General features: G+C 44.7%; 1 protein-coding gene across 1 annotated transcript; it reads left to right on the forward strand.

Moving 5' to 3' along the window:
* Positions 1-10,732: 10,732 nt before the first annotated feature.
* Positions 10,733-11,266, forward strand: PRND (prion like protein doppel; the record flags this gene model as incomplete). The annotated part of the gene is made up of 1 exon (XM_081033656.1): positions 10,733-11,266. The coding sequence occupies one exon, from the start codon at positions 10,733-10,735 to the stop codon at positions 11,264-11,266; it is 534 nt and encodes a 177-aa protein (XP_080889782.1).
* Positions 11,267-22,071: the final 10,805 nt, after the last annotated feature.

Raw genomic sequence — 22,071 nt, forward strand, 5'->3', positions numbered from 1 at the left:
TTTCCCCCCATTGGCTCTCCTTCCACTTGGTTTATCCTCCTGCATTTACAGCTGATCCCACTTCCCTGTGTGTCATTTCATACTTACGTGTCACTTCCACTTGGCGTCAGGAGATCAGAGAAGATGGAAGAGGATTCATGCCTAGTTGGAAAATCCAAAATATTTCCATATGGCAGTGAAAGTGAAGGGGTGAGAGGACCCGGTCAACCCTTGCAATCAGGGACATCTGAAGTGGAAATGGATGTGGTCTATGAATTGCTAGTGGACACACATCTGTGCTGAATGGGTTGTCCCTCCCACCCTGGTGGTGATCGTTACGCAGGGCTAGAAAAAAGACTGCATAGTTCAGTAAGGGTTAGCCCTTCCTCCGGACCACAAAGCTAAGCCAGATGGAAAAACTTGCAGCACAGCAACAGTTGTGAAAGAAATACAACAGAGCGCCAAAGATGTCAACTGCCCCGCTCTCCCTCCCTCCCCACAGCCCTCTCAGTGGCAATCCAGGCCTTCACTGGCACATCCCCTGCCCATCCTCACTTCACTCCAACAACTGGCCCCGTCGTCCTCCTTCCAGGCGGCCATCTCTGCAGACTGCCAGCACAGTGATTGTCACCTCCGCTACACTCTGGCAATCCTTGCCTGGTACATACACACTGAGCCTCGGGGGTATTGTATACATCACAAACATCAGCCATTACATCTATCTACCATCATTTCCCCGAGCCTAATTTTGAAAGGTATCTTTAAACACATGAATCTTTACCCTATTGTCGTGACATGCACCCCTAAGATGCCTCCATTCCTTTTCTCATGCTCTCCCCTCCACCTGCAATGTCTTCTCTATCCCCTTCTCCATGTGGAAAACTCCTAAATTTCTACATCAAGACCCACTGGAAATGCCTACTCCTGCCATGGACCACTTTGTGAGTCTCATGAAGTCCACAGACCCTGGTCAGAATATGTTTTTAAATGCGTGAAGTAAAATACAGAGGTTACACCGGAAATCTATTATGCTAAAATATAGTTATCAAAACATTTTCTGATTGATTGAAGATTGAAGAATTTACTAAGCAAGATCCATTGGCGGAACTACTAACTATAACTTATCACACGATAAGTGTAAGGGTATTTTGAGTTATGCCTCACCTAGAATTGCAATGAGCAACTTGTCCTGGTTTGCCCTGTCCTTTCCCATTTTAGTGCTGACTCCTGGGAGCCCCGCAACCCTTGGCAAACTGTCCCAGTCGGTCACCCTGCCTGTAATGTGACATGAAAACATCTGATTCTAGCAGGTTATGGTCAAAGGTACAGCTAACGCTACTGAGCCTGCTGCCTGCATTCTTTTTTTTTTTTTTAATTTTTGTTGGGGAATATTGGGGAACAGTGTGTTTTTCCAGGACCCATCAGCTCCAAGTCAAGTCATTGTTTTCAATCTAGTTGTGGAGGACGCAGCTCCCTGGCCCACGTGGGAATCAAACTGGCGACTTTGGTGTTATGAGCACTGCGCTCTAACCTACTGAGCCAACCGGCCGCCCCCTGCCTGCATTCTTCATGGAAGAAAGACTATATTTCAGGTAGAGTTTAGTGGAAAGCAAGATGTTATTATTTTTTCAACAAGTACTGGCGAGGATATGGAGAAAAGGGATCTCTCGTGCACTGCTGGTGGGATTGCAGATTGGTGCAGTCACTATGGAAATCAGTATGGAGGTATCTCCAAAAAGTGGAAATGGAATTACGTTATGACACAGCAATTCCACTCCTAGGTATCTATCTAAAGAAATCCAAAACACTAATTCGAAAAAATGTATGCACCCCTATGCTTATTGCAGCACTATTCACAATAGCCAAGACATGGAAACAACCGAAATGCCCATCGGTAGATGACTGGATCAAGCAACTGTGGTACATTTATACGATGGACAATTATTCGGCCATAATGAAGAATGAAATCTTACCATTTGCAACAATATGGATGGACCTAGAGAAAGTTATGCTAAGTGAAATAAGTCAGACGGAGAAAGACAAATACCATATGATGTCACTTATATGTCGAATCCAAAGAATAGAATAAATGAACAACTAATCAGACATAGTCTCAGAGATATAGAGAAAAAACTGAGGGGTGCTAGATGGGAGGGGGTTAGGGATGAGGGAGAGGGTGAGGGGATTAGACAGCACAATGGGTAACCACAAGATTGCCACAGGGATACAAAAGACAGTTTGGGGAATATAACCAATAATGTTGTAAACATTTTGTAGGGTAGCCAATGGACACTTGTCTTATTAGGGAGACCACCTCAGGGATGATGTAGATGCCTGATCACTGCACTGTACACCTGAAGCTGAAGCCGAAATTGAATAATAATGAATGTCAACTATAATTTACATATGTATACATATATATACATATATACATATATACACATATGTATATATACATACATATGTATTTCAGAAGAAGTGGAGTACAGCATAAGGAATAGAGACAGTGGAAATGTAATGGCTGTGTACGATGTCAGAGGGGTAGTAGATTGGGGGAGGGGAGTTATCACTTTGTGAGGGGTATAAATGTCTAACTATTACATTATTTTGTACAGCTGAAACTAAAAAAAAGATGTTATTGTCTTCTTCTAACCAAGTTCACGTATCTCCCAAATTCTATCTATGGTTAGCACCCTTCCAGGTTAAGAGCCCCTGCAACTAGTGGGACACAGTTAGGCCTAATCGCTCCTAATCTTTATAATTTGTTCTTAGCTCTACTATGACTTAACAAACTATTGTCATCGTTTATTTAAAAGTTAAAAGAAGTCTCCAGTACAGAGGGGCCAGCATGCAGCTGGTACATGGGGTGAACACTGGAACCCTCTCTCACAGCTGAATCTAAGTTGGTTGGACAATTTTGGGAAGCTGTTTAGCAGAACAGATGCCTATCCAATGGTCCAGCATTTTCACTTGTAAGGATTTGCCTGACAGAAATGAGAGCTTACGTTCACCAAGAGTTACACAGAAGAATTTCCACAGCAGCTACATTCATAACCACCCCAAATGGGAAACAATACAAATGTTCATGAAGAGGTGAATAAGTAAATTAATTGTGATCTATTTGTATAGGAATGAGAAGTAACATCTGAAAAATAACATCTCTAGGCAACAATACTGATGCATTTCACAAATATAATGGTGAACAAAAGAAGCCAGCCCCCCAAAAAGCATGTATCGCGTGATTCCATTTGTATAAAATTCAAAAGCAGGTGAAAGTAGCCTGGGCATTAGAAGTCAGGACACTGGTTACCCTTTTGGCGGGGGAAGTGTGCCCATGAGGCTTTGGAATATGCTGCTGGTTACATGAGTCTGTTCAGTTGGTGAAAATGTATTAAATTATGCATTTCTCTGTATGTGTATTATACTCTAATAAACGCCTTTCTTTAAAATGTTGTGTCTTCCTTTTCCACCCACTGCCGGATCTCGTCCCTAGAGCCAAAAGTACCAAGAAGTGACCTCACCCTGCATTTTCCAGTTTGGTTGGCTCTGGGACTTGACCACCACCTTCCCCACCAACTGAGACCTATCTTGACAGTGCTCCAATCTTTCTCCTGGCTGAAGCCTTCACAGACCCAGTCTCTGGCACAAACCCCTTCAGCCTTTGTTATTTGCCGTCACAATGGGAAATTGTTCATGGGTGATTCTGGCCGGCCAATAATTAACATGTTAACATGTGCCCATGTACTCAAAGCAGCTTTTCGACCTTAGCTTACTTCCATTTATAGTATTTTGGGGGAAGGAAATCTGTGGTTCCAACAGTACCAAGCAAGGTTTGAGAAGCCCTGTGAATGATGGGGGGCATGACACCTCCTGCCCAGATGTGAAAACTGACTCTCAGTGTGAACCACCTCCCGCAATGATGCCCATTAAATAGACCATTTGTTGTCTGAGTTGGAGAGCAACTCCGTAACGGAGGAGGCTAAGCTCTCCTCTAACAGTTGATAACGAAAGTCACTCAGGCAGAGAACGTGGGGTGTGGATTACAGCGTGGTCTCTGGTTGCTGCTCGCTGTCCTTGCAGCATTCCCAGGGCCTCCCCTGGAATTAAAGCCACCATGGTTAACAAAGGTGCCACTACTGTGACACGGTAGCTGACCCCTCTCACCTATTCCAGGTAACCTCACCCTAGGGAAGGCCTTTCTCCTTTTGGACACCTTCCTGCATATTAGGGAGGGAAGAGACCCTCAGATCCAATGATCAAGTTAATAATGCTTTTAAAAAAAACGTCAGCGACTATGTAAGTGGTGAGAGGCTGAGTAAGGAACTTGAACATGATAGCGAAGTGTGCCATCTCTGCCCTTCTTAAGGTCTTCAGGTCTGCCCTTTCCCAGTCCATTCCTTTCTGGGTCCTCTTAAAATACAACCTTCAGCCTATTACCCCTGCTCTAAATTTTCAATGGCTCTCTATCTTCTCACTTTACAAACAACCTGTTCCATGAACATTCAGTGACACTCAAGATGAGTCACTGTTTTTAGTGGTCCCTGATAAGCCACAGCAGATACCTTACATCCCAACCTTACTCACCTCCTTCCTCTGAATCAACACACAACGCCCCCACCCTCGCCCACCACAGCCCAGCTCCCAACACCAGCTGGGTCTGAGCCGGGAAGGGCAGAGAACTGCAGAGGAAAGGACCCTGCGAGGAGAGCAGCATTTGCTTCTCCAAGCAACGATTGCCCTGTGGGCTCATCTTACATTGTTAGACAGCTGTGTGCCACGCAGTTACAACCACAGCCGTGAGAGGTTTTTCACCCACCATGCTGCCCTTGATTTATTTTTTTAAATTAATTGTAAGCCTGTTGCATTTATTCCTGTTAAGTTTCCTCGGCTGCCTTTATATACCTGGACCTGCTGCAACTTGCAGTGTGGAGCCTGCCCTCTGGCGCACAGCCCACCTTGGCAGCTTTGATCCATCTGCATCCCTGACAACTGTCCTCAACCAGGTCACTGAAAAGAAAGGATAAAGGGAATCAGGCTGCATCTAGAGTCTAGGCACGGGGCTAGGTAGGGAGCAAACACATGCAAATGAAACATGGTCCTTCAACTTCTGCAAGCTCAACTGGACGTTTGAACAACAATGGGGTGCCCCAGATGACTAATGGACTATATGCCAAGTGCTGTGAGACCCCACATAGAGACCCCTGACTATGCCTGGGAAGAGTGGGCATGCTAGTAATCAGAATTCTGCACAAAGCGTTAATCAGAGTTCTCAGACTATAAAGGCTGAATGTAAACATAGTCTATCACCCAGCAAGGCTGTATGTCAGGGAGCACATCCAACAGAAAAGTGATCATATGTCCACTGAAAGGCACCTGCAAGAATGTTTGCAGCAGCACTATTCGTGCCAGAAATCACCCAAATGCCCACCAGCGGGAACGGAGACATCGGCCGTGGGATAGTCTCACATGGGATGAACAACGTACAACTGCATACAATGTGGGGGAATCTCACAGATGTAATTAATTTGAGCAAGACAGAAGCAAAAGATTATGTTCTATATAACTCCATTTATATGAAGTATAAAAACAGACTAAACTAACCTCTGGTGGAAAGAGTCAGGACGGTATAGGGGAGGGGACAATGAAGCGATGGGGACACAAGGAAGCTTTGGGGGTGCTGTCACAGTCGGTTTCTTAAGCTGGGTGCAAGTTACAGTGTGTGTTCAGTTTGTAAAGATAAGTAATGCTGTTTACTTCAGATATACGTAGCTATATGTGAATACATACTTCAATAAAAATTTAAAAATTGAGTATAGCTGTTTAGACAGCTATACAGCTTTCTAATAAGTATTATTTTCCAGAACACATTTCAATTATTTCTCTCCCATTAGGCCAAGGTATGGCGGGTGATCTTCCCACACACTAACACTTCTGGGGTACACTTTGGCGTTGTATCTTAACAATCACTGTATTTATCTTAAATGCTCTCCAAAGGTCCAAACTCTGATCAAACTAGGAATTGGCATAATCGTGACCCACTTGTGCATTCTAGAACTCAGCCTTTCCCTGTTGCTTTTTTGGTTAATCCACATAATTTCCTACTGTTCATACATTTGAGAGAAATATATCCTAGTCCTTTGCGTCATGAAGCACCCAGCCCCATGGAATCAATCTCATTTTCCCTGTTTTCACAAACATGCTCACTGTTAAGTTATATTCCTAATATAATCGTTGACGCCAGATGACACAAGTCACTGGGCCCTGGCCTCCCAGCTCATTTAAAGAGACTAATGTTCTCGCACAATTCCTTGGTTGTTTGTTCGTTTTTTACAGGCAGGGATTGGAACAGTTCTGAACTCCCTGCATCTGTCTGAGTTTTCTTGCCTTGTTTGCAGCTTCCAGAGCTCCTCCCGTCTTCTGAACATTTTCAGTCTTTGCACTCTTCTGTGTCTCTGAGAACAGCCTTTTGTTTACTGACAAGAGGAATCTGCAGTCTCATCAGCTCTAAACCAACCTCCCACCACCCTCTGGGCAAAGTCCTGCTCAGAAAGGGGTAGAAAGAAAGGGATGAAGGGAGCCTGGAGGAGATGGCACTTGATGGGGAGAGGCAGGGTGAACGGTACACAAAGTTCAGAACAGAGCAATGGGCCCACAGGGGCAGCACTGCCCGCCTGGCTGGGTGACCTTGGGCCTATCTGGGTCCCATGACCTCACAGTGTGAAGGAGCTGGACTAGAGGATTCTGAGTCCTTCCCAGCTCTAAACATCTCAAACCCTGATTATGACCCTAAGCACCTATATAATGTAAAAAAAAACTGTATTGACACTTGTCTCTGGATAGTGAAACATTAAGAGATCTCTTTTCTTTTTCTTCTCTTCTGCATTTTGCAAATAGTTTATACTGTTTGCCCTACTAATGTGTTTGTGTGTGTTCACAAGACCAAAAAGTCTATTATTCTTCATAAAAATGGTAAAGTGTGGGGTTTTTTTTAAGAGGAATATGAAATAAAATTTAAAGGTAAAGGCAGAGGATAAAGAAAGGCGCAACTGGAGGATCCAAATCCAATTAGAGCACAGAGACTGCAGGGGCAGCGTCAGCTGAGGGGTTTCCCCACCTTCAGGACGAGTCTTTATAAGCTCTTCTAGCGCCATCTGCTGGTCTGCTCAGAAGTAACCACTTAATTTGGTTCGCGACAGGGCTTGGAAGCGAGTCTGGTGAACAATGACTGAGTCACATTCAGGATGAAAATTGCATTTATTTACAGGCAATTCTCACTCCATACACATCTCCACAATTCACTTTTGATTTCGCGTTGCCGTAATGATTGTAACAGGGACAACTGAGCAAGTCCCTTCTGTATAAGGAATGGTCACCCAATAAATATGCCCAGTCCCTGATGCCAGGGGTGACTGATTCTCTAGTTCCCCTCCCCGCTACACTAGGCATCATGTAAAAAGAGAGGCACTCTGAAAAATCCACTCTCAGCCTCCACCATCCTGGAACGGTGTTGGTTTTTGTGTCCACCTGTCTCTATCCCCTGGTTTTCCACAGATCTTCAACTCATCGATCTTTGGACTAATTCACTGGTTCAAGCTTTCCCACATAACCACAGCAGCCCAAAGTGCTGGCGAGTCCTCTGATTTGGCCTTCCACCCACCACTAGCCCTGGTTTTCCCCCTTCCCAATGGAAGCACAGCCCCTCACTCCCTTTGCGTCTAGACTGTGGGGCACATCGTCTAGCTGAACACTCGTCCTCTTCCTGACTTGCCTCTTCCCACAAAGGATGGCCAGCAAAGGCACCTTTGCAATCTGAGGCTGGTCTTAAGGGGCAGGGCAGTATGCACATCCAGCAAGACCTGTTTAAATCACCCTCTGATGTAGATATTGATGGGAAAGCATTTTCCTTCTAACACTTCTCATTTCAATTCTAAAGGGCACCTCTGGAACAGCAGTCTTAAAAATAGTCTACACCGGACTCTTCGGACAGATGCATTCATCCCTCTGTCCAGCTGTGATATTGTGATATAACAAGAAATATATATTTGATTTTCGTCTCCAAGTTCTTGGTACAGAGCTTCTAAAACCTTGTAACTTCCTGAGTGATAGGAGTGCTAGGAGCATCTTTTGCTTGAATAATTGTTTTTTGTCCCCAGTTCCTGGCACAGAGGGATTCGGAGAGCTACCAGGATGGTAAACTCATCCACATGTAGGGAGGGTGGTGTACCCCAACTCCACGGGGATTTCTGCACTTGGAACCCTTTCAGATCTTGCCCTATGTACCTCTTTATTTGGCTCTTCATTTGTATCCTTTATAATAAACCAGCAATCGTAAGTAGACAATACATAAAATGAAAGGCAACTCTCGAGTCTTGCTGAACATTCAAGGTCTTCACGTGATGTTTAGTAGGTAAAAGCCATGAGAAGGTCCATCCTTCTCAAGACAAAGGAGTGCCCGGGAACCCCTGATTGGTCCTGTCAGGAAGGGAAAGCCTGCCGTATTTGGAGAGAAGCAGGACTGCCACTCCCTCTGCAGCTCCTACATAGCCCGGCAGGCCTGGCTGCCAGGAGGGTGAGCTGGAGAACAGGGCAGCCCGTGGCTCCAGAGGTGCGCTCCCAGAGAGAACCCAAGGTAGGTGGGGAGCCAGAGTTTTTGTGTGGATTCCAGGTCTGTGGTTGGGGTTGCTCGTTTCTAAGCAGACTGCAAACCATGCAGTGACTACTTGACTCCCATCTCCTGGGGTAGGACCCAAGTCAGGGAACACTTGTGAGAATGTTCGGGCATACTGATGTTGCATGTCTATGTTTTGGTGCTACAATAAAATGCTATTTAAGGTTTGGCTGGTTGGGATTTTCTCTTTTTTTTAAGCCCTTGCCTAGAAGACCAGTTTCTTTTTCCAGATCTCTATGCTTTTATTTAATTTGGCGTGCCTGTAATTGATGTTATTATTCTTAAGATTTCTCCTACCAGGGAGTATGGGCTGATGAGATGGGGTGTGGCCCCTGTTTAGGAGGTTAATATATGGTTGCTTCACGCTTGGGTCTCTTTGGAGAAAGATGCCCTGAGCTCACTGTGATTAGGGGGCAGTGAGGGTGGGGTGCTGAAAGCCTAGGTGTTCAGCCTGCTGCAGGGCACACTCATGCCCACTCTGGGGGCAAAGACCAGGTGATGCCTGCATGGAAAGAAAGGTTAGCAGAAGCCTCCTTGCAGGGGTCCAGAGGAGACTAGAAATACACTTAGTTTGCATTTTTCTACATAAGAACCAGTGTCTCACTAGAGTTGAATGTTTTAACAGAGGGGTACTAATCACTGTTAGGAATGCTGCAAGGGTCTAGTGGAGGGTGTGTTAGGGGCAAAGCAAGTTACCTTTTCAACCTCCACCAGTTCTGGAACGTATGAACTTACAGGAAATCTTATCTAGGCAACAACCCTTTAAGCACGCTCCACTATGGTAATTCTTCCTGTATCCCTGATCCTCACAGACAAAAGTCCAGGTGCTGGAATGCTCCGAACAGTTGACCTGGGGTGGGGAGGTGGATTTCCACAATAACTATTGTAGTTTTAAGAGCCACATGTGACTGAACTACCGGTTTGGGAGTCTGCAGGGGAGCAGATAGTGCCTGATGTCATCAGCAGCCCTTCACATGCCCTAGGGCACCTGACCCAGGACCCCCAGCACTCCCCAGGCCCTCCTGCCCCCCTCATCATCTCATATCCTATGAAATGCCTCACGAATTCTCCTCTTTGCTCAGCTTAGGGTCTGTCAGGGCTGCCCCCATGCCCAGTGAGTCAAAAGCATAAAATTTGAGCACCTTCCCATCCTGCAGCCCAGAAGGGCAGTGGGGCATGGTGTGTGGGCACATGGGAACAGTGTCAGACAGAGCTGCATTCAGATCTGCCACCTGCTATTGTGTGGCTTGGCAAACTACTTAATGTCTCTGAATCTCAGTACAACTTTTATAAAATGGGGATAATCATGTACCTATCCCACGTGACAAGTGAGTTCGGCAATGTCAGTGGCTGACACACACATAGTAAGTGTGTAATAAGAAGCTAGCTGTGGGAAGATGGGGTCACACTGTTCCCAGAGGTGAGACATGAAAGGATTATTCCTGGGGAGGCTAGGGTCCCCTAACTACACTTCCGTGTCTCTCTTCCCCCATCTCTCTCTCTCTCTCTCTCTCTCTCTCTCTCTCTCTCTCTCTCTCTCTCTCTCTCCCATTACCTTAAAGGCCTTCAGGATCAGCAGCCAGTGACTTTCTTAGAATGGATGGCAGAATGTGCCCACAACTGTGCCAGTTTAGAGCAATGGAGAAGAAAGATTAAAAATGCAGCCTATGCCCAGAAGCCTCTGATTCCAACTTCTACTATTTTCCTCCCAGGGACCCCTTGATTTGAAAGACTTGGGAGTACCAAAGAAAACATATATGCATTAAGTCATTACTCATTTATTTTCCCATGCACATTCAAAGGCTTTATAATTGCCAGTTGCAGCTTCTTATCTGTCTGAGAAAACCAGGATCACCGCCCTGAATGGATATAATACCAGGCAAAAGTAAGAAACTTGGTATTGACTTAACCCTGTACTGCCCAAATATGGGAAAACAATGCTGCTTCTGGAAAAATGTCAATGGGGCAAGAATGTCATTCCTTATTTAAAATCTGCCCACCTGAGGCGGAGGCGGAGGGGGGAGACAGGGAACGCCACTGGAGAACTTAGCTGCCCCTTCCTTTGCTGTTGCAGATTCTGACACAATGAGGAAGCAATTGAGTGGATGCCGGTTGGCCATCGTCTGCATCCTGCTTTTCAGCCAGCTCTCCGCAGTCAGGGCCAGAGGGATAAAGCACAGAATCAAGTGGAACCGGAAGGCCTTACCCAGTGCCTCCCAGGTCACGGAGGCCCGCAGGGCAGAGATGCGCCCTGGAACCTTCATCAAGCAGGGCCAGAAGCTGGATATCGACTTCGGAGCCGAGGGCAACAGGTACTATGAAGCCAACTATTGGCAGTTCCCGGATGGCATCCACTACAACGGCTGCTCCGAGGTCAACGTGACCAAGGAGAAGTTTGTCACCAGCTGCATCAATGCCACCCAGGCTGCGAACCAGGAGGAGCTGTCCCCAGAGAAACCAGACAAGCTTTACCAGCAGGTCCTGTGGAGGCTGATCAGTGAGCTCTGTTCCATCAAGCACTGCGATTTTTGGTTGGAAAGCGGAGCAGGACTTCGGGTCACCATGGATAAGTCCCTGATGCTCTGCCTGCTGGGTTTCACTTGGTTGGTCGTGAAATAAGCTTGCAAGCAGGCGGGCAGCCACGGAGATGAGCAGGCCAGCAAAGCACCAGCGAGTTATCCCCGTTCTCTCCCTTAGCCCAAACCCACACATGTTCTGAAGGTACCAAAGAGCAGTGATTCTTCAGCGCTTCAAAGAGCACTCCCACGTCTCCACTCGGGTATTTGCTTGTGTTTGACAAATGTTACTGTTATCAATCCCCTGAAGGCTTTATTGGAGGGTGCCTGTTCATCACACATCCTCAGTCCCCCCAGTGGAGTGCCTGGCTGACTGTATTATGCAATAAATGATTGGTGAACAGATAAAAGGATATGCCAGGGGCTGTGCCAAGCACTTCACAATGCTTCCCAACAACTCTTAGAGGTAGGTGTGATTCCCACTGTATAGATGAGGAAACGGAGGTTCTGACAAGTGAAGTACCTAGAAAGTGGCAGAGCCAGAATTCAGTCCTGGCTTGTCTAATCCAGATTGTCTGCTCTGTGCAATTCCAGAGCTATCTTGTGGTCCCTGGTGGCTCTCAAGGCCAAATTGAAACACGTATCTCTGATGAAACTGTAGAAACTTCATTTTTGGAAACATGAAAAGACCTGAGCCATGTATTTTGATATATTGGAGGTTTGATATATGGAGGTTTTATTTAATTCCTCTAATTAAACTAAAATATAACAAAGGGATTAAACTAAAATAGAAACAAAGATAGACAACAGCCCAGAAATTATCTTGTAAGGCAATATCACCAAGCTGATTCCCAGAACAGATTAGAACCACAGTAGGATGTGCTTATCACATAAAGATATTTTTTTTCCAGAAGGATAAGCGTTTGCTATTCCCTTCTCTAAAACAGTCCATGTATTTAAGAAAATATTTTTAAATCACACATTTGCTAACGTTCCCCTAACCCTATGTACATATTTTTAGGTACATGCATATGAGCATCTTTAAAAATACTCCCTTTAAACAGGGACTCCCAACACAATCTCTACCAGTATTTTTACCATCACTTTGGCGATAAGCCATCATTTCTGTGAACCATTTATCCCTACAAAAGTATAATTACTCCTAGCTAAAAAGTTAAAAAGAAACTGTGCCTTTAAGGTAGACCTACTGTTTCCCCGAAAATAAGACCTAGCCACACCATCACCTCTAATATGTCTTTTAATGTAAGACTCAGTATTATATTATATTATATTATGTTATATTATGTTATATTATATTATATAAGACTTGGTCTTATATTACAGTAAAATAAAACTGGGTCTTATATTAATTTTTGCTCCAAAAGACGCATTACAGCTGATGGTAGAGCTAGGTCTTATTTTTGGGGAAACATGGTAATAAAGAATTCATCCATGCCATAAGCAAGAGTAGATACACCACTTCTTATCTACTCATTATTGTTAAATACATATTACAAAATATGAATACAGTTTAAATAAAAATAATGAATCTAATGCTCTAAGATGTCCCCCCACAGTTCCTCTGGGGTACTCTCAGAGACCCCCAAGAGTTGTTAAACATGTTGGAAATAACAGCTGCTGAATATTATCAATTCTTTTTTAAAAAGAGTCTGTAAGAGAAAAAAAAGTGCGTTGTCAGACAATTTATCCTAAGTATTTTAAAACATGAATGTTGATAATGGTACCTCCTGTTCTGAGCCTTCACTGTTATCTGTGTTCTTCTCAAGGATACATTTGGAAGGGTTTTAACATAGAAAAGGGGTGGAGGACTTGGGGGTGGGGCAGCTCAGGGGAGCAACCTGCCCCTGGGTCCCTGGGGAGACGCCCACTCTGCTTTGAAACAGCACACGGAGAACCCCCAGATGGCCTTGGTTCCCACACTTGATAACACCATGCTCAACTTCCAGAGACTTGTGGAATTCTAGATCAGAGAGCAAAATTAAAGTACAGAACACATGGAGGTTGTTTCTTACACGTCAATATGTCATTTTTATTTTCTAAATAAAAACAATAGCAACAAAGACAGAAAGAAGAAGTACTTACAGACTGATGTTGAAATTGCAGGCCCTGGCTCTCCTGAGTTTAATTACAAGAGCATGCACATAAGCAACATGACTTCTGATGTGAGAATACTTAGGCCATGATGGGGCACATTTTCTACAATTGCTGTCATTTCTCATTTTGCTAACAGTTCCAGAGGCCAGATCAAAATGGGCGCGAAGTGAATTGGTGATTCAAATGCAAACTTTATTTATGGAGCTTTTAACTGAAACTGCATGTGCTTGAGCATGCTTGCTCATGTTTACAAATTGGGAGGTCAAGTCAAGGCTTAGTGAGTCTGGTTTTTTCACTTTGGCAAAGGGTTGCTGAGTGCCTACTTTTTGCGAGACATGGAGAGGAACTTCTGAATCATCCTTGATAGAGTCATTTTAAATGTGAATCGTTTCACTAGCCATCGCTTTCTTCTTCCTTATGAGTGTTGACTTTTTAAGTAAGTTTATTGTAAAAAGCAGCATTAAAATTACAACAGAAATCCAAACAAAACATTGCCCACAATCCCAGCATCTGATTAAGTCAGTGTTTTAATTTTTCCCTATAACCTCCTAGCCCATTTGCATATACAAATGTACATATTTGCATAATAATATAGGTGAGCATTTATATTCTAAATTTTCCCTTAACTTTATTGAATTTTTTTTTCCTATGATTTTTTGTTCTTGCCTCCTCCTCTACCTTCCCCAACCTACCCGCCTCCTTCCTGCCTGAGATGTAGCTTCTGCACACTCATTATGCTCAGATATATAAGGGAGAGTTTTTTGTCTGATTACTCTCATTTTAAAAATACCATATCCACACACATCACATGTATTTCTCTGCAATTTGCCTAACTTAACACTGCGTCAGGAACCTCTCTGCAGTTCAACAGCTAGCTGGTTAGCTAACTTGTCCTTTTACATCGCTGCCTAATATTCCATAGTACAGCTGGACCCTGATTGACTTAATCATTTCCTTGTTGATGGACCTTCAGGTTGTTTCCAGTTTTTCACCACTGCAAACAATAAACATCCTTGTACGTACAACCTTGCAATCTGTTACTTTTATTTCTGTGGAATAGATTTACACAGGCGGAATTTCTGGAACAAAACTGTGTGTAATTTAAATTTTTCTCGACATGAGTAGATTATGTTCACATAGGTGAAGCAATTCCCATTGCCACCTGCAGTATGTAGCATTAACTTTAAGCGTTTCTATGTCATTTAAGTTGAGAAGCTGCCTTTTCTACAAATGCTGCTTGAGCATCTTCTCCCCTCTGCACGTGACACAACTACAATTTCCAAAGTAATTTCTGACCATAGGGATCATTTTAAAATCCTAAAACTGTGAGCAATTCCCATTCTAAACATGGTCTGTGGCCCAAAACATCTGCATGAGAAGCCTGGAAAGCAGGCAGTGTGTGTGCAGGCTTCCCACCCAAAGGGTGGTGTGTTTGCACAACTCCACACTCTCCAACGGTCAGGGGAGACATGGGGTGAGGCTTGTTTCTGTTATTAATTTTTAGTAAAATTATTCATGCAAGTTCTGCATTCCAGCGACAGTGTCCTCTAGGTTGTAAATATCACAAGGATGAGGCATTAAGCACACAGTTAAAGTAGCCCATGCTATTCCTCCCCTCCAAGCTCAGGCATCTCCTTGGAGTCTCTTGCACCCTCCTTGCTTTAGGATGTGCCTGGCAACAGTTAGAAACCCCAGCCTGCTGGTCCTAATGAGGCGTGATCCAGGTAGTTGCCATGAGTTTGTCTTCAGTTGCCCACACTCTCCACCTCAAGCTTTCTGAAAACAAGTGACTGGCCTGGGGTGGTGGCCTGTTAGGTCAGGGACCCCTAGCCCTACTCCATACCTGCCGTTTGATCACAGCTCGCATCTCTACCCCACACTCTCTCTCCATGTGCTGTCTATGGCTAGACACAGACATCCCAAATGCCCATGTATTGCTCTGTGACACATTTTGGAGTCTGCCAGGGTCTTAACTGAAATGCTGGCAGGGCCATGTGTCCACATGCAGGCAATGATAACACTCTGGCAAACCACACCCACCAAGCAAGTGATTGAGAAGACTCACATATGTGGCATCATGACAAGTTTTAGTTCCCCCAGCTGAAAGCTCAGACACTTGCTCTGTTGAAGAGCAGATCTCCCTCTGGTGAGCCCGGCTCATGCCATCAGCTGTGTGTTTGCTCTCTCTGCCCCAAGGCCATGACATCAGAGACAGCTCATTCTTCTCCTATCCTCACTGCTGGCAGAAGACCTGGTCTCTGTAGGGCAACCATATTCCCTGGTAGAAGAGAAAGGAGCCAAACTCCCATGCCATTAAGAATGATGTTCACCTGCAAAATGGGAATAAGTCAGACATTTCTTGCCAAATGGAAATGAGGTATGATATCTCTGAAAGCCTGCTCCAGAAGAATAGTCTCAGCTGTTTCCATTGGCAAATGAGAGCTGTGAGGCAGAAAGAAATTTTCCTCTACCCTTCCTCTGGCTGGTGTAATAATTAAATCTTCATGAGACCATTTAACAAGTGAAAATAACTAAATTTAATTACATACATACATGTGGGAACCCCACATATATAAGAGAGTCAGAGACCCCCACATACATGAGAGGTTCAGAGACAGAAAGGGAAAATTAGGTAGATGTGGCATTCTGAGCTAAGGATGAGGTAAGGTGTCTTGGGGCTTCAGAGAGGATGGTCATTTGAAGGATGTTAAGAAGAGCAGATATTCAGTAGTTGGAAGTTTGCCTTGCCCTACAGATAAGTCATAAAAAGGTATTTCTGGTGATGATTCTTATTATGGGCAAGGTCCCTAATTCAAATTCTTTAAGGGAGAGATAAAGGATTCTCATAAGCCTGCAGGGTCTTGATTGCCTTCAGCTGAAAATAATCCATATGCCAAAGTGGCACATCTTGGGGAGGTCTATTCTGATCCCCTTCAGAACTTTCATCTGGCCCATGGGAGGCCTGGGACTGAAATAGTTCCATGCACTGATCACATCCCTTCTAAGGGGTCCCATCTGGTGACTGCACCCAGCCCAGAGCTGATCCCAAAAAGAACTTATCCTCCAATGCATAAGTGTCACTGTATTCCCAGGACGCTTCCCTCTACACAGGTCTGAATTTCTTATCTCCATCTACCCCCCAGCCAGCCTCTCCTTGGAATTTCCAGATCTTATTTTAATGCTAATCACATTGTGGGAAAGCATTGCATTCTTAAACAATACAGATTGTTTTAACTCCAACATGCTTGGCCTTAAATTGTGTAAGGAAATTGGAAGTGAGCCAGAGAGGAACTCAAGGAAGCTGGAAACAGACAGGTCAGGGCCAGAGGACCAAACACAGCTGGTCTCCCTGGATGGAGGGAGATAGGCGAGGGTGGGAAGTTATGGGAGAGGGGCATGCAGTAGAAAACCATCCATGGAGAGAATTACGCACTCAGGCTCATCAGAGGTGACCTCAGCGTCTGACAGGATGGGGTGTTCAGGGCTCCAGGATCTAGAAACAACACCAAGGAGTGGGATTTTCAAGGACGAAGCAGAAGGGAGGGTTCAGGGTAGCGTCCTGGCTCGGCAAGACCCATATCAGTTGTACTGTACTTGAATTTTCAAATCTATAATTAAGGTTCCACATTTTTTTAACTGGCTGTTTTGACTGAGGGCTACTTAGCAATCAAGAACAAAATAAAGGAGCTTGCGGCCTCTGTGATACTGTGATTTATAAGAAATAGACATTTGGTCATTCAGATGACCAAAATATATTTATCATATACATTTGGTCTTTATCCACAGTTCCTGCTCCCAGAACCTTTGGAATTCCTGAGCAATAAAAGCGATGGGAGCATCTTTTATTACAATATTTGGTCCCTGGTCCTTAGTTCCTGAAATCCCTTCAGAGCCATAAAGGTAAAATGAGTGTCTTGTTATTCCTAACAATCCCCTTTTCCCTATTACAGGGTTTGTGTTAATGAGGTGACTTTTGGAAAGCCCCTAGGAAGGAAACTGGTTGCCAGGGGAACCAACGATGAATAGAGAGTTGGAACATTCAGTTCCACCCCTGATTTTCAAGGAAAGGTGAGGGGCTAGAGGTTAAATCAATCATCAATGAAAAAACGGCCAACTATTTAATCAATCATGCCTATACAATGAAGCCTCCATAAAAAAAAAAACAAAAGAATGGAGTTTGGAGATCTTCTGGTTGGTGAACAGGTGAATATTTGGGGAGAGTGGTCACTCAGAGAAGGCCTGGGAGCTCTGCACCCGTTCCCATATGTTGTTATATGTATCTCTCCCATTTGACTATTCCTGAGTTATATTCTTTTATAATAAACCAGTGACCTAGCAAGTAAAATATTTCTCTGAATTGTGTGAGCCACTCTAGGAGAGTAATGGAGCCCCAGGAGGGGGTCCTGAGAACCTCAGCCTGCCTTAGACTTGGGATTGGCGGCTCAGGTGGGATGGGGCACGGAGCGCTTAACCTATGGGACGTGATAAAATCTCCAGGTAGATAGTGTAAGAATTGAATTGAATTAAATTATAAGGCACCCAGCTGGTTCAGAGAATTGGTTGGATATATGAGGAAAACTCCACACACACACTGGAATTGGGTCCAGAAAACTTTTAGCATGTCTTAAATGTCATTTATTCCTCCCTGTGCCTAAGCCAAAACCCATCACCACAAAAAAGTACAGGGGAGCAGGAGGCAAAAATTTAGTGGGTTTTCCTCAACTTTTAGCACACTTGGCAAAGCCGAAGGGGCAAGGGCTACACACACACACACACACACACACACACACACACACACACACACACACCGTTAAAGTGTTTTTCTGGACTTTTTTTTTTGTCACAAGACCAGATTCTGAAAAATTCCTGCTGGAATTTCAAACTTATTGTGGTCTGTAAGCTTGTTCCCTCTCAACTGGGGGATGCTGACCTATGCAGACAGGTCCTTCCAGAAGTCCAGCTGCCACACTCGCACTCATGGCATGACCCGAGCCGGTCTGTGGGACCTCCACGTCTGTATTTCAAGACCATTGGCCCTCTGCCATAGCAGAGAGCTTTACTTAGAATTACAAATCATTTTTCTCTCTGGGCACTATTTCAGCTCCTCACTTATGTTCAACATCTTAGCTAATATCCTTTTTTGCCTCATCTTGGGCATTTTATGGATTTATCCATGCCTTCATTCAACAAACATCTATTGAATTCCTATATGTGTCAGTCTACTCTGTGCTGGAGCTATTAATATAATGGTGGACAAGAAAAGGGATCTGCCTGCTGTTAGGACTTTTACATTCTGGTCACAAGGGTGTGCACGCACGTATAGGAGAGGTGCTAGTATACCAGCTCCCTGGGTGGGGTGAGTGAGTGTGTGTGTGTGTGGGGGGGGGCGGTGCTTTGCATCATTTGCCAATTTTTGTGATGTAAATAGTGACTTGGTATTCTGGGCCCAAGACTTTATTTATAACAGTGACTAAATGATGACACAAAGAGATCAATGCCATTGAAAGAAAAGTTTAATGCTATTCACAGTTTCCCTAGAAATGAGAGGCCCAGCGGGTCATGGAGGGCCACAGGAAGAATCCTAGGCTTTGGTCTAGGAGGCAGAAAGCAGGAGCGAGGGGAGAGCCTAGGCCAGATGCCTTTATCGGGGTTTCCATGGGGAAGGCAAGGCAGTGAAAATATTTCAGGATTGGCTAGTTACAGTAATTTCATCAGGCTTTGGGCTATAGTGGCAATTTCTAATTTTTTGGTACCTGGCCCTTTAAAGTAAAGAAATATTGCCTCCTGCAGTGCTCAGGCATGCCGGATGGGCTCTAGATTGGTTAGTTTGCGTATCAAAGGCATGCTCTCAGCTGAGACTTCTGCTTTCTAAATATTGGTTGGCCCTGGGACAGTCTCTCCCCAGCCAGGAAGGTTTTTTAAGAGACTAAAACATGACAACATACAGAAAAATTAAAAACGTGATTAATACACTTGGCCAATTTCAAGTTACCAGTGTGATATGGCTGACTGTGGAGCTGGAAGCTATATGCACAATCCTCTCTTTGGAGCCTGTGTGATGGCTCCAGCACAACTGATTTACTGTTTACTTTGTACACTTTACACATTTACTCTAGGTCAATTTTTATAGCCCCCTCCAATCAAAGCTGAAGTCATGTCAAGTTAGGGGTGGGGGGAGTGGAGGGACTGTAGATAGATTGAAGATTGCCTTCCAGATCGCTTACCCCACCTTCAGAGACCTGGGAGGACACCCAGCAGTACGTGACCCCTGGAAGCACCAAGGACAGAGCAGAAGAGAGATGGCACCTGGGGCTGCTGCTGGCGTTTAAGATTGGTTAGCAGTAAATCTTTATTGACTTTCTATTACATGCCTGACGGCCCATGGAGCTCTGGAGATACCACAGTGGATGATGAGTCGCCACCACTGCCTTCGACGTGCTCAAAGCATGATGGGAAACACACAGATAACCACCATGTCCTGTGTGGAAGTGCTGTGCTAGCCATCGGCACTAGCAAGAAAAGTTTTCCAGAGAAGGCAAGTCTGCAAGGATGAACGGGGGTATCCAGGTGGAGAAGATTAGAAAAGGGCAGTAGCACTGAAAAAAAAAAAAAGGCAAGGTACATTCAAGGAGCTGTAAGTGGTTCAGTCCAGCGGGGACACAGGCAGTGGGGTGGCGGGTGGGGTGGAGGAGAGTGATATCTTGAGGCTGGAGAACTAAAGGGGCCAAACTAGCAATGGTCCTCAGAACGAGGGACCATGGCTGGTCTTGTGTCCCGTAGAGCAGCACTTCTCAAGCCTTAATGGCACACAAAGTCCCTCGGGATCTTGGTAAAATGCGGATTCTGCTTCAGCAGGATTGAGGCGGCCTGAGATTCTGAAGTGCTAACAGGGTGATGCCAACGTGCTGGTCCATGGAGCACACTTTGAGGAGCAAGAGTGTAGGTAAGAGGGGAGCACTGAAGGGTGGGATTGCTGGGTCTCTTTAAAGAACTCCTTATATGAGGTGCGATGGAAACATATGGTAAATGCTGCTGAGTGCCATCCAACGGAAAGGCAGGGATCTTCAATCTGGGAAGCGATGTATCGAACCTTAGTAACAGTGTGTGACAAGTTTCAACTTCTTTGGTGCCATCTGTTGGGTGTGAGCTACAGGTGAGAGAAGGTGTGTTTTAAAGTGCCATAAATCTTCCTCCATCATGACCATGCTCAGTGTCACACATCGCTTCTGATCCATGGCAATTTCCGTCAAATAAAAACATGACAGTGTGTCCTCATCCACCTTATTCACCGGATCTGGCACCGTGCAAATTCTGGCTTTTCCCCAAAGTCAAAATGACCATGAAAGGTAAATGTTTTGAATCGATTCAGGACATCGAAACAACCACAACAGTACAACTAAAGACACTCATGAAAGCGGATTTCCAGAACTGCTTCAGGAAGTGGCAAGAACGATGAGATAAGTGTGTTCAAAGCGAGGGAGAGTATTTTGAGGGGGATTAATGGCAAGGTGTCTTTCACTGTAATGAACTTTTTAAATTTAAACATTCATTGTAGTGTTTGATCACACCTCGTCTCTCTGTCAGTGTCATAGCAACATTATATAAGCGACTCAAAGTAATCTGGGAGGATGACTGTCTCTGCCCTCCCACTCACACAAAAGCCCAAGCGCTCGAGTTTAACTGCACCATAAAAAAAATCAAAGTACAAAACTGTTGAAAAGAGATGTGGCAGGTTTGTGTAAACATCCTTCCGATATATCAGCAACAATCTGAGTTGTAAACACTTCTGATTCTTCAAGGAAAGCAGAATAAAGTGACCCTTGAGGTTTGTTTTGGATTTCCTGTTCTTTGTTTCTGAAGGTCCTCCAAAATTGATTCAAAACATTTTAAGAGCATTCCACCATGCATAGAAAGTCATGGAACCTCAACAAAGTGCACGTGGTCCTCCATAATCACACCTGCCTCATCCTCCACACTCACCATCCATAATCTGCAACACATGCCTTACAATCCCACCATATTGCCAAACCCTCTCAAGCCTTTCTTCTCTCTTTGCAGAATACCTACTCACACTTCAGGAACAGCTCACACATGCCCCCCAGGAGACCTGTCTTAAGATTCTGGGTGCGGTAATTAGGTTCCTTGTCACTTTGTGACATAATTATTCATTTACACGTATATCTCCCATAGTGGACTGCTAGTACCTCCAAACCCAACGATGTGTTTTGGTCATCTTCTGTTCCTCTACAGAGCAGCTGCTCCAATCTTTCCAGATTAGCTGCAGGGACTAAGGATGGGGTCTTCAATGTTTATCTACCTGCCTGACTCCCAAATTCCACTGCCTGTGAATCTTTTTCCTTCCACTAAGATCCTATTCCTTTGTCTTGGAAGCACCAGAACTTGCTCTTACATGCCCTAGGGCAGTTGCTCTTCCCCTACTGTTCAAACCCACTTCCCAGGGTTGCCCTTTGGTAGTAGGAGAGTCTCAGCCAAATTCGACTGCCTCTAGCTCAACACTTGCTTTGAGGAGCCCCCTGCCTCCCAACAGCCATAAACCCTAGCGCATCCTGTTAGGTCTTCCTAGAGCCACAAGAGAAATCAATGTTCCAGCATCAGCCAGCAGGGGGCAGCGCAGAAACGCAAACTCGGCTTCTCCTCCAAGGGTCATCTTCCCTGACTTACCAAGGTAGCGTGAGCCATTCTGCAGGTCCCCTGTCCCGCTGGATTCTTCTTTTACCCTTTATTTCTACTAAATTAGCAAATTCTAATTCACTTTCTGTATTGTTTGGAAAG

This window comes from Rhinolophus hipposideros (assembly GCF_964194185.1).
Source record: "Rhinolophus hipposideros genome assembly, chromosome: 22".
NCBI lineage: Eukaryota > Metazoa > Chordata > Mammalia > Chiroptera > Rhinolophidae > Rhinolophus > Rhinolophus hipposideros.